Below are 12,581 nucleotides of genomic sequence, written 5' to 3'. Positions count from 1 at the left end.
GTTCCGCTTCTTTCCTTGAAATCCAATTGAGACTCTTCCATTCGTGCTTACAGAGCTCAAGTCGAAGCTGAAGAACCACTATAGAGCGCACAGACTCTCGTTTTGGCTGAATCTTGTGCCCGATCTACACAAACCTGGCTCGGACGATGTTCCCAGATCCCATCATCTTCTCGACACTGAACAGGTAGATCAGAGAATGCATTGTTTCGTTTCGCACGTGGAAATTAGTTCCTAGTTGCACATTGTTGTTAACATCACTTCGCTGAAGATTTCCGGAGACGTGCTTTTGAAGTTGAAAGCAGTTAGTTCCGTCAGTGTGTCTTCAGTGCTTTAATGAAGGTAGCTGCGATGCTGACAAAACGTCGGAACTAAGCTCCACAAAGACGCGGTTCATACCCGGAAACCTTCAGTAAATATTACCTCCACTATGCTAATATTAACCTTCAGTTGTCCACCCGCCATAACTCGACTGTAACGTGAGCTTCCTACACCCAAGTGTCAAGGTAATTACTTTTGTACTAATTAAGCATCGTTGTTTCAGGTACCACCCCGGTTCATCCAGAGGATACCAACGACAACTAGGATGACCACGGCGGAAGTGACGTTGACGGAACGGCCTCAAAACGTGACGACTGCGATACCAAGCGAGCTGGCCTTCGAGGACTCCACTGCCCAACCGGAGGACGGCTTCGCAGCTTACTCGACGGCGCTCAGCGTGACGATCGCGATTGGCTGTAGCCTTCTGATCCTGAACGTGTTGATTTTCGCCGGGGTTTATTATCAGCGTGACAAGAGCAACCAGCACAATTGCTCGAAGAAGCGACAGGAGAACGGACAGATGCCCAACAACATTTGCGGCGACCTGGACACAAAAACTGCCGAGAGACACCACATCCAACACATCCCCCCGCCAGAATTCGCCGATCTGCAGAACAACAGCTGTCACGTGCCGATGCCACCACCACCGCCGAAGAACACGAAGCCTGGAAAGCCTGGACAGAACCTGATCATCAGCCCGAATCAGCTTCAACAGGAGAGCCTGGCGATGACTGGCACAGGGACCCTGAAGAAGGGCCATAATCATCAGCAGCAGGTGATGGACGAACTGAGGGTCTGACTCTACGAGTACCTCGTAGTTGGTGCCCCATCATCGTGGACTGTCGATGATTTTAGTGTAAGACTGATCAGAGTACTGCGTGAATCTTTAAGTGCATCGTTTTGATCGTGTACACCAGATCGACCGTGACTTTCAGTAGCTGAATGACGAACCTTTGTCGTGAACTTCTTGGCAGCTGTGGTATCAGGTGAATAATTAAAGATCTAAATACTTGTTTTCCAGCGGAATCATTGAACGAATGAAATTTATTCGGGAGGAATTTGAAAGGGTGTCGAGGCTAATTTATTTTTCTTTCTATAGAATCGTCGTTGAAATTGATGTTGTATTTAATATAATTATTTACGAGTGTGCTGTCAACGAGACACGAAGCCAATGTGTTCATTCACGACAAGGAGAATATTCGATCGTATTCTTGACGATTCTCGATGATTATCGAAAAAATCCTTGAAAGTCATCAAGAATGTATCCCTGGAATTAAACCGATAGAAATCCCTTGGTGAACCGACGAGATTCACTTACGAGAAGTGAAAGTGCCGCCTAATTTGTCAGACCTTATCGTTTTCTACTCATCGCGATAAATATACAGTATAGGAAAAAGCACATGCGACCAACTGCCGACAAATCGCGTAATCTTCGACGTGTTGTAGCAACATTTAAGTAGAACCTTCTCAAGATAACACAGAATATATTTTCCAACGATCGCCTAATCGATTTGCCAATAGTGTCGTTTTTTCAAAAGAGCGGAAGTCAAATACTCGAGACTGCACCCTTCGTGGTACCCTCGTGGTCCAATGAAGTTTTCTCCCCTTTCTCGTGTTTAAGTTAATTACAAAAGTCTATTTAATACGTTGGGTATAAACGTGTTGAACGTTTGAAGCAAAGCGATTGATCATTCAACGTGTTAAATATAAAAACATCATTGCGTTTTTAGAATAAAGTTACGTAAGGGTCGGTCTTCAACGACCCTTGATTCTTGAAGAGATTAGATCCACTTCAAGTGATTTACGAAAGTGTTCTATTTTCAACAAGTCTATTCCTGTATATTTGTTCAATCGTTAACGGTTCTTTCAGAGAAAATGCTCAATAAATAAATAAAAAAAACACACACACACGAACGAAGAAATGAATGAGATTTCGAATCGAGTAACACCGGGTACTTTTTTTTTACCCCAGGGGAAAAAAAGGTGAAAAATAGAATAAAACAGCGAGGTCAGTTTGCGATTTATCATTACAAAATAAACAACATATACTGCCAAACGAATGGAACGGACACTTTTAGCTGACTATGTAAATCAATACGAAGCAGCGTGACTACTTCGACGGCGAGAATCGATTATTCGATTACGTGTATAGGTTGTGGTTCAAAAGAGTGGATGAAGGGGTAACGAATGAGTCGTTTTTAGAAAAGGTTTGTTTTTTTTCTAAGGGTGAAACGATCGAGAGAAAGAGAGAGCGATCAACTCTTGACTGAAGAATGAGTTTAGACTGTAAATAATGAATAATTTAAACTTAGTGGTTCGTCGAGTCGCTGGTATTGAAAGAAGAAGCAGGGGAGAATGGAAAATCCGATTGTAACTGCACTTGTCGAGTAACGTGATGGTGTGACAGCGTAGAAGCACTGGACGTAATTTTAAATTTGTATATAATTGACATTACAATAAACCATGTAAACAATTACTATCAGCCACGGTGTTTCAGATGCCTGATCTTCAAGAAAAATCTTACATCCTTTTTAATTTACAAATTTTCAAGTATTTCCTGACCTATAAGCTTCAGAGATCTCAAACGTTTAAAATTATTAGAATAATTATTAGAATAAATATTTGGCAAACATATATTTTGAGAAGAACGCATAAAATTAAGTATTTTTAAATTGTGACTACAGCGCCATCTATACAAGAGCGGCGGAAACTACTCAACAAATTACCGACTTATCGACTGAATTTCGACAGTCGGTAATTGGCTGAATTTCGACAGTCGGTAATTGATTGAATTTCGACAGTCGGTAATCGACCCTTCGGCAGTCGGTAAGTTAACGGGGTCTCAAGAACCCCGATGCATCTGTAGCGCTCTACATACCGACCGGGTGTCGTCTGGGGTGTCAGGGACCCCAATACATCGTTGGTACTCTTTATATATTGATTTGATATCATTTGGGCTCCTAAGGACCCCGTTTGCACTCTGCATACATCCCTGATATCATCTGGGATCGTAAGGACCCCTTTTGCATTCTGCATACGTCCCTGATATCATTTGGGTTCCTAAGAACCCCATTTGCACTCTGTATACATCCCTGATATCATCTGGGTTCCTAAGAACCCTATTTGCACTCTGTATACATCCCTGATATCATCTGGGATTCTAAGAACCCCATTTGCACTCTGTATACATCCCTGATATCACCTGGGATCCTAAGGACCCCATTTGCACTCTGTATACATCCCTGATATCATCTGGGATCCTAAGGACCCCATTTGCACTTTCCATACCGAATTGGTGTCATCTGGGATCCTAAGGACCCCATTTGCCTTTGCATACCGACCTGATATCGTTTGGGGTCTTAAGGACCCCATTTACACTCTGCATACCGACCTGATATCATTTGGGATCTTAAGGACCCCATTTACACTCTGCATACCGAACTGGTATCATCTGGGATCCTAAGGACCCCATTTGCACTTTGCATACCGACCTGATATCATTTGGGATCCTAAGGACCCCATTTGCACTTTGCAGCCGACCTGATATCATTTGGGATCTTAAGGACCCCATTTGCACTCTGTATAGCGAACTGATATCATCTGGGTTCCTAAGGACCCCATTTGCTCTTTGCATACCGACCTGATATCATTTGGGATCCTAAGGACCCCATTTGCACTTTACATCCGACCTGATATCATTTGGGATCTTAAGGACCCCATTTACACTCTGTATACCGAACTGGTATCATCTGGGTTCCTAAGGACCCCATTTGCACTCTGTATACCGAACTGATATCATCTGGGTTCCTAAGGACCCCTTTTGCACTCTGCATAGCGACCTGATATCATCTTGGGATCCTAAGGACCCCATTCGCTCTCTGGATGCCGAGCTAATATCATCTGGGATCTTAAGGACCCCATGCGCTCTTTGCAACGCAACAGTTTTGAGCTAGTTTCAACGAGATCTTTTTAACGACATGTTAGAGATGTTTAATTTCTTTTATTTTGTCATGAAAATTTTTAATTTTGTTTAAGTGATCGGGACAGTAGAATGAATCAATAGATAGTGAGACAATGGAATAGGATCGGATATAGATTCACAAATAAACCAAAGTTCGGATGTGTTTTCATTTTCAATTATATTTCTGCAAGATCTCGTTTGATCACGTTAAACAAAAGCGTACATTAGTTCCTATTTTATTATAATGTATCGGAAACTTAAAGCCTTGGTACTTAACCCTTCGAGCCGGGAATTCCTTCGTCCAATCGAAAGACGATAAACGAGACACCGCGCCACAGAAACGATACGAATAATCGTTGTATAAAAAGTGAGAAAATGAACACATAAGAGAATACTGTAAAGCTTGTCTTTCCCAATGTATTTTAAAGCTACTTAATAAGTTATGAAACCGGGGTGGTTATATACGATAAAAATCGTGGAATTTCGAAGAGTCGAAGGGTTAACGTTTACAATCAATAAATATCGCACCCTACTGCTACGTTAAGTTTGACAATTGAATTGCAAAGAGACGATACAGCGAATACCTCTATTTAACTAAGAAACATCAGCTACGATAAATTTAGCCACTTAACGCGGCTGCCTTGCAAATTACATTCACAAGAATCCTTTGAAATTCTACAAATCATCGGTCGCTACACGACTATCGAATCTCCGTTAACCCTTTCGCCACGAAGAAACATTTTTCCTCGCGAATCGACTAAACGAAATTTATTGCTCTTTCTTTAAGCATAACTTATTATTAACACCGCTAAGTATCTTCCTATAAATATAACTAAATAATATCTGGTTCACAGATTTCTGAAATTCCTCTAATTCTTTATCACTGCGATCTCTGTTCGATCAGTTAATTATCGTTAACAGAAAATTAAGGTGTCAATTATAATCCAAATCTCCTCTACCCACTCTACCGTGGCGAAAGGGTGAAACTTGAAACCGAAAGACCGTCAATCTCATTGCGCCCCTGAAAGCAAGCAACCGTGGATCAGCGAACGATCGACGCGTCGATCGTTTCCACTAGATCAGCGTATTTTTATCTATTCTATCTTCGCTAGAACGGAGAAGGTACTGCTCGCATCTTGGAAGATGAAAGGTGATTCTTGTTTAGGCGTGAGCTTTGCAATTATTGAAATATGATGAAAGATCGCAGGTCACTATTATAGCTGTACGCGAACGAGTATCTTCTCCGCTTGTGAAGTCGAATCAAAGAAAAATATACGCTTCGTATATACGTTTAAAACTCGTTAACAAAACGCGAGGACTTTGGACGTCATATGATACGGGTCAACTGGATTCTAGACTTCTCAGCTTTCGAGTTAACTTATTGTTAGTACTCTATTCTACTCTAGACTCGTATCATTTAACTTCCGGCGTCCTCGGGTGCTGCACACGATACATTATGGTGCGAATCAACGCTTCACGACACGTTATACAGAATGGGTTGCGCTAGAGAGACAGTAGAACGTTGAGAAAATGGTGCTAGGGCACGTAGAGCTTGCATTAAGCACGGCGGATTAATGAGTTACAACGCACGACTCAACTTCTATTCCGTTTTTCTCGAGAAAAAAGAAGCCTTATCACATCAAATGTACAACGACGACACCGAAGAAACTTGCGCTCGCCAACGTCGACGAGCGAAGCTTTCTCGTCCTCGCGTTACTCTCTCCTTCCCACGCGTCTACGAATTTTTCATTTTCTAAGTTCTAACATAGCAGGTGCAAAAATTGGCCCGCTTCTCTCGTGGCACTCTCGAACATCGCGACTCAACCTTCTCACCCCCGTTTTCACAACTCTATCCCGCTCGATTCGTCGGGTTTTTAAAAAAGGCGTTCGCTCGTTGTACCTAGCGATAGTTTTATAATTACGCTCGCATTTTCTGCTACCGCATTCCGAATTTCAATCGGTGTTTCGGTATTCTCGTAGAAAGAAGACGCGTCCAACTTCTAACATATTTCTTCTATTAATCGTTTACAAAAATGCACGCCAGCGAACGAAAGTGTGCCAAGCTCGTAGAAAATTAAATTCGCTAGATTTACACATAAGAAATTTACTCAATCCGATACAATAAACGATCGAGCACAGTCTCCTTTTGGAAAGTAAGTCGCGTTACTTTCTAACACGCGTCTTCTTTCTCGATTCATACGCGTTGTCGAGTCGGTCGCTTAATTTTAATCGAGAGATATCGAAAAACGTCTATAAATGTTGTTTAATTACGATTACGATATCATACATCCGTCGAACGAAACACGTTCTACATGAATTACAATATTACATGATTCGCAACTGATCAGAAATAGGTCGTTCGATCGTGTTTTCATTCCTCGACTACCGGTGGTCTACTAAACACGTTTTTACTTTCAGTCGTTTCACGTTTATACCTAGATTCTCGTGTGTGTACCTAAAGAATCTCGTCTAAAGCATTTCTCGGTGTCTTGTGCGTGTCGGATAGAGATTTTTCGCTTGGTAAATGTTCCCGAATCAAACGAACGATGATAGGATGATATTAAAATGTATGAATGCTCGAGGAATTCGGAGATCGTGATATGTCGAAAAGCTTTTGCGTATTGCTTCGATCGCTTGAGAACACGGTACAAAGGTGTCTTGCTGAAAGAAAGGCCACCCTATCATCGTGACATTGAATTTCACATCGATGCGTGTCGATTTCCGGTTCGCACAGTTAATGAGAGGAAAAATCGCTAACTCTCGTCGAAGAGCGTTTCTGGCAGATTATAAGAACGTAACTATACGCACTATATGAAACGCACGAAGCTGTTCCTTATCTTTTAATAACAATGATTAAGGGATTCCAGGGACAGTAGTCGGTGAGAAACGGTGTCGATGAGACGTGTGTGTTCGTGTCCTTCGTCTTGCGCGTAACTTATTTGGGCCACGATGTAGACATCAGAAGAAGCCAGCATCTCGTTAAGAGTACTTGTGATGAATTTCTTTTATGTTTTTTCTTTTTTTTTCTCTCTCCCTCCTTTTCTTTTTGGTTCGTATCTGAGAATGTCTCAAGAAGTTTAGCATTATTTTAGCTGCACACTGATTATAAACCACCTTCCTAGCAAATACAGCCGCTCTCTCCCTCCGACTCGGAGCCGTTCTGCATCGGTGATTGATTCTGCAAATCGACAGCTGCTTTCGTGTGTTAAGGCGTTATCACAGTAACCATTTTTAATCGTACACGAAGGATTCGCGGTATGAAATAGCGGTTACATCTTCCAACAAAGTTCTCACTAATCAGGCTTCGTTCAAACATTCGTTGCATCGAACAATATGGCTGGATTTTAGACTTGAACCCGTAATATCAATGGACAATTCGTTAACATTACAATGCATGTAATAGTAAGAAGAATGTATTAGGCCTTTAAAATTGTCACATAATTCGAAGATCGTTATATAAATGATGGTTCGGGATATACGCGATACTACTTCTTAAGTGTAATTAATTATAAATTTAGTCCCATTAGGATTTGAGTAGAAAATAAGTACGATTTTCATGTTCTTTCTTTATTCTTTCTCGACTCTTTCGAAGCTAGAATAGCTGTGTAATTAAAAATGCGTATAAAATTTAAACAGTTCAAAAAACGGGACGGACGGTTCACTCGTGTTTAATTGTAAGTGAAATTTTTACAGCCACGAAGCACCTTAATTAAAATTACACAACGAGTGCTGTCTGTCACATTCATACAATATGATACAGAGTATTGTATATGTATAAATCTTAGTTAAAAAATTATTACACGGACGAAATGAAATCTTGAAATTATTCATGAAACCAGGAAACACGTGTAACGAGGACGAATGCCAAGAAACTAAAAGAACTTATGATTTTCACGAAAAATCAATATAAAAAAATTATAAAATGATATTCAAGATTTTTTTATATAAATTAAAATATTACAATAATTATTAACAAAAATGTCATAATATTAGGTATAATAGCATTCTGTCTATCCATATCCCAAAATTTTAAGTTAATATATACAGATCAAATTTTTTAATTGTTTTTTTTTTTCTTTTGCTGATCTACTTGCTCTATCTATATGATTTTGTTTTTCTTTACGAATAAAGAAATCACTTCGAAATGTATAAATAATACTTCCACAGGAAATGCAATATGTTAATTTATGCAATGGTCGTTCCAAATTCTGGAAAACCTTGATACCGTGAGCAATATATAGATTCTTAAAGTAATTTTGTAAATTGGACAACGTTAGCTGCTTATTTTGCATTGCGATTCTGTGTTCTTTTTTATGTAATTAGCACGCGCACATGTACAGTGCTCTGTGCTCGATACTGCACATTTCGTACCAATTAAAATTTCAATTGTAATCGACGTAGAAAATTCTTATTGCTCGTAATTGCGATCAGTTCAAATGAATAAAGAATTATAGTTGACTGATGTTTTGACTGCATTTACGCAATACGTAATTCCACGTATCTTGGTAATCTGACGGTTTATATCGTCGCAACTTATATACATGACTATAAATATATATAAGTGCACCATATCATGCAATTGCAGCACTGATCATGCATAGGACTAGTATCTCGATCGAAGTATATTTTTCTTTTTTAAAATGCAAAACACAGAGAGTTTCATTACTTGAAGTAAGTACACGCGGTAAATGATGAACGTCTTATTTTACAATTAATAAAAGAAGGAAAATCATAGCACTATCTAGAATGATAATCCATTAGCCATTGACACGTTTAAAAGCAAGCAGCTTTGATGCAATTTGCAAGATTATAAATAATTCGTATTATGTTGATGCTGTAATGTACTAATACATATAAACACGTTATTGTGTAAAAGCAGTCTGCTTATACTACCATGTGATATTTATTTCTCATAAACAAAAAGGAAATTATAGCTATTCGAATACAGTGCTGATACTTTCTCACATTGTAAATTGTGGAAAAGGCACGGACTGTACGTCACTGTCCTAGCATTGAGAGTTTAATTTATAATTTAACTTAAATCAGTGTCTTATCTACCGTTAGGCTGATCGGTGGTTTAACATGCACAACTGCTCTCCGATGCTTTCAGTTCAATTGGTGTATCCTTGAGAACTACTTCTTGCACTACAGGTTTAGCAACACATTAAGGAAAACACAAAAAGATAACGGAAACAACTGAAGTTGTTAATAATGTTAAATAATAATATCCAAAAATAACATATTCGAAATGATTTCAAAAGATGAATAACGACTATGAAAAACTTTATGAACGTACGAAAGTGATAATATCGTAATACATTTAATTATGATTTTGCGATAAGAAAAGTTGAAAAATTAATTATCAATAACACTTTCTAGAAGATGTATGATAAATAAGTGCGATAAGCTGAATTGAGGATATGTAGGAACTGGTTCTTATTGCTACTTTTGAAGAAAGAAAATCTCCTGAAATATGATTCTGTATATATATAACATGCAAAAGTGTGCATTATGTATCTTACTGAAAGGATACTGTCTTCAGGAGGTTTATTTTCAGTGGAATCCATGCCTGGTAAAGCTGCTGCTACTCTTCTAAACAGCTAAGGTAACAAAATATGGTTAATATTAGCTTAAGATATATTTAAGAAGTGATTACTACTAGAACATACCTGTTTCACATTATATCCAGCTTTAGCACTAGTTTCAATAAACATTACATTTAATTCTTTAGCTTTTCGTTCTCCTTCTTCCATAGATACTTGTCTTTTATCACTCAAATCTGTCTTATTACCGACTAACATAATAATTACATCACTTCCTCTTTCAGTCCGTACATCATCAATCCATTTTGATGTTTGATGAAATGAATTTGGATCTGTGTAAACATTTTCTCTGAGCTTTCCATAATTATCAGATAACACAATGCTTCCATTTCAAATGAAACTTACTAGTAATATCATATACAACAACTGCTACTGTGGAATCTCTGATATAACTAGGTATCAAAGATCTAAACCGTTCTTGGCCAGCAGTGTCCCACAGCTGTAATCTTACAGTTCTATCCTCCAGATACATAGTTTTGCTTAAAAAATCTATACCTATTGTAGCCTGCAACAAATAACAGTGTGCCTCATTGCTCCTTTGTGCATGAAACATACTCTGTATGTTGAGGATTATTTAATAAAGCCTAATTTAACATCCCTGATAGATAAATATAAGAAATACTACTATTAAAAAAAAAAAATGAAATAATAAAAATTTAATTGATATCCTCAAATAATTCTACAATGTTGTTTCTCTGGTTCTACCTATTAGGAAAAGTCAATATCTTGACCTCTCTACTGTCTCTTCTACTAGCATTTGCCTTAAATATTTGATATTGACCAATTTACATAATAAAATTATATTTTACATCAAAGTATTATTAAACTTAAATAGAGTAGATAGAATAACATAAAACTGAGAACTTGCTATGTCTTTATAAGGATATTGGAAAGTGTGTCATCAAATTATGGATGATGTCAGAAATTAAGAGTGTGGGTTTAGTGCATAATAAAGGAGATAAATAACAAGCTGTTGTAGTTAATTTTTTATGAGAAAACAAATTATAAGAAAATGGTAACATATATTATTAATAAGATGCCTAACTTAAACTTAGCTAAAAACAAACTTATGCTTTTAAGTTATGTATACATATATGTGTATATCACGAAACCATTAGTTTCATACCTGATAAGTGTTGTCAAAGCTGTCATACATAAACCGTGTGATAAGAGACGTTTTTCCAACTGCAACATCAAATCACACGATTAATGCAAAAGATTTACCAGATACTAAAGGTTTAAGAAAAAAATTAAAATCAAAATTATACAAAATTTGATCGAATATAAATTCGTAATGAAACCATTGTTTCCTCCTAAATGTGTAAGTTAAATTAAATTATTCGGTCTAGTTCCGCGGTCTTTTGAAAACGGGAAACAAATGTAACAGAGACAGACGTACGAAGGTAGGTGCATAAATTATGAATTTTAATGGTTAATAAATATTTTAATGAATACTGATGAAAAAAAGATAGATTTCTACAACGAAATGTGGAGAAAATTACAGAAATTAGTAGAATTGAATACAACAATAGGATGGTGACAACAAGAACGACGCCGAATTCGATCGCACCGATAAAGTTGCACAGTGACCAGAAATATTGATCTAGAACCTGGAATGGTTATCGGAACTGATACATGTCATTAAAATTCTCTTGTTCAATGCAAGAGAAATCATCGTTAGGGCAATACCAACAACATATAACTCCGATATTGATCCAGAATCAGCGGAGGTATGTGCGGTAAAATACTCACCGCTCTGTTCACCGAGAAAGACAAGCTTGAATTTACGCAACGGGTTTCCAAAATCACCCGAAGACGACATTTTTCGTGTCTTACAGAACTACTGCACGATAAGTTATCAATAACAAGCACACGGCAACAATTTAATTAATACGACGAGTCATTAATTTTCACAAAGAAATCACTTAATTTGACAGATCGCAAAGCCACTCCTTCGTTCACTCGCAAGGCAGCCACGTTTAACTGGGAAGTGACGTCATTGGTTAGTTGCTAGTCTTCGGAGTTTCTGATAGTGTTCCTCTAGATGGCGCTTGAAAATTTCAAATAGATTATGTATGTATGTACCACACATGAAACACAGAATACAGACTCCTCATATAATGCATTTTTATGTCACGACTACAGATGTAGGGCTCTAAAAACCTAACCTGACCTCCTTACCATTTTGGTATCACATCCTACCATATCGGTTAGGAGTAGAATCATATTATAGCGCTACTAGTGGTAGAATTTAAGATTAAAGAACGCTTTTCGCGCGTAAATCTAAATCTCAAGCGAAAGCCAATGGCGTCTGGATTGGGGGCTCCAAAAATGGAAAATTTTCGAACTCCAGGCATCTTTGTACACGGCTCGAGGAGAAGCCGGTACCGGGTACGACTCAGTCTTATAGCGACCGCCGAGGGATGCGGATGTATCTATGTACCTGTCAAACATACCTATACCCTTATTTTATTTTGTGTATTTATTTAATTTGATGTATTTATCTTCTTAGCTTATTGAATAAACTTATTAAAGGGATGAATGTGTTGATATTATTACTCCTGTGTGCCTATTATTTTATCCTTTTATTTATTATTTTACCTCTATTTCAGGACATCACTTCCATTACATTCCTGCATCCCTTACATCACTGCATTCTTCACATCCCTGCATCCTTTATAGCTCTGTAACCCTTACAT

At 38.0% G+C, this 12,581-nt stretch overlaps 2 protein-coding genes across 4 annotated transcripts in view; one reads left to right on the top strand and one right to left on the bottom strand.

Moving 5' to 3' along the window:
• Positions 1-1,855, top strand: part of Nlg3 (Neuroligin 3) — a 236,787-nt gene extending 234,932 nt beyond the window's left edge. For both annotated transcript variants that reach the window (XM_034328690.2, XM_034328691.2), the window contains 2 exons: positions 54-184; positions 542-1,855. In XM_034328690.2, coding sequence (XP_034184581.1) covers positions 54-184; positions 542-1,117 — 707 coding nt within the window. In that variant the 3' untranslated portion in view covers positions 1,118-1,855. The remainder of the gene's footprint in view (positions 1-53; positions 185-541) is intronic.
• Positions 1,856-4,430: 2,575 nt separating this feature from the next.
• On the bottom strand, positions 4,431-11,889 carry Rab6 (RAS oncogene family member Rab6). Of its 2 annotated transcripts, none has more exons than XM_034328048.2 (6): positions 11,635-11,889; positions 11,009-11,067; positions 10,228-10,387; positions 9,949-10,154; positions 9,813-9,879; positions 4,431-7,471 (listed from the first exon to the last, which is right to left on the bottom strand). In XM_034328048.2, the coding sequence occupies exons 1-6, from the start codon at positions 11,702-11,704 to the stop codon at positions 7,398-7,400; spliced, it is 636 nt and encodes a 211-aa protein (XP_034183939.1). In that variant the 5' UTR covers positions 11,705-11,889; the 3' UTR covers positions 4,431-7,397. The 2 variants fall into 2 exon arrangements, with proteins under 2 accessions (XP_034183939.1, XP_034183940.1); XM_034328049.2 differs by lacking the exon at positions 4,431-7,471 and adding an exon at positions 8,522-9,424 and having other exon boundaries at positions 11,635-11,888.
• Between the last annotated feature and the right edge of the window lie 692 nt (positions 11,890-12,581).

Source organism: Osmia lignaria, chromosome 1, assembly GCF_051020975.1.
Source record: "Osmia lignaria lignaria isolate PbOS001 chromosome 1, iyOsmLign1, whole genome shotgun sequence".
NCBI classification, from domain to species: domain Eukaryota; kingdom Metazoa; phylum Arthropoda; class Insecta; order Hymenoptera; family Megachilidae; genus Osmia; species Osmia lignaria.
This window is presented reverse-complemented; position numbering and strand designations above follow the sequence as displayed.

Coding starts and splice junctions, on each gene's coding strand:
- Rab6 (XM_034328048.2), bottom strand. CDS start 11,704: ATGTCGTCTTCGGGTGATTTTGGAAACCCGTTGCGTAAATTCAAGCTT. Junction 10,388..11,008: donor GCTTTGACAACACTTATCAG/GTATGAAACTAA, acceptor TATTTGTTGCAG/GCTACAATAGGTATAGATTT. Junction 9,880..9,948: donor CTGGATATAATGTGAAACAG/GTATGTTCTAGT, acceptor TTGTTACCTTAG/CTGTTTAGAAGAGTAGCAGC.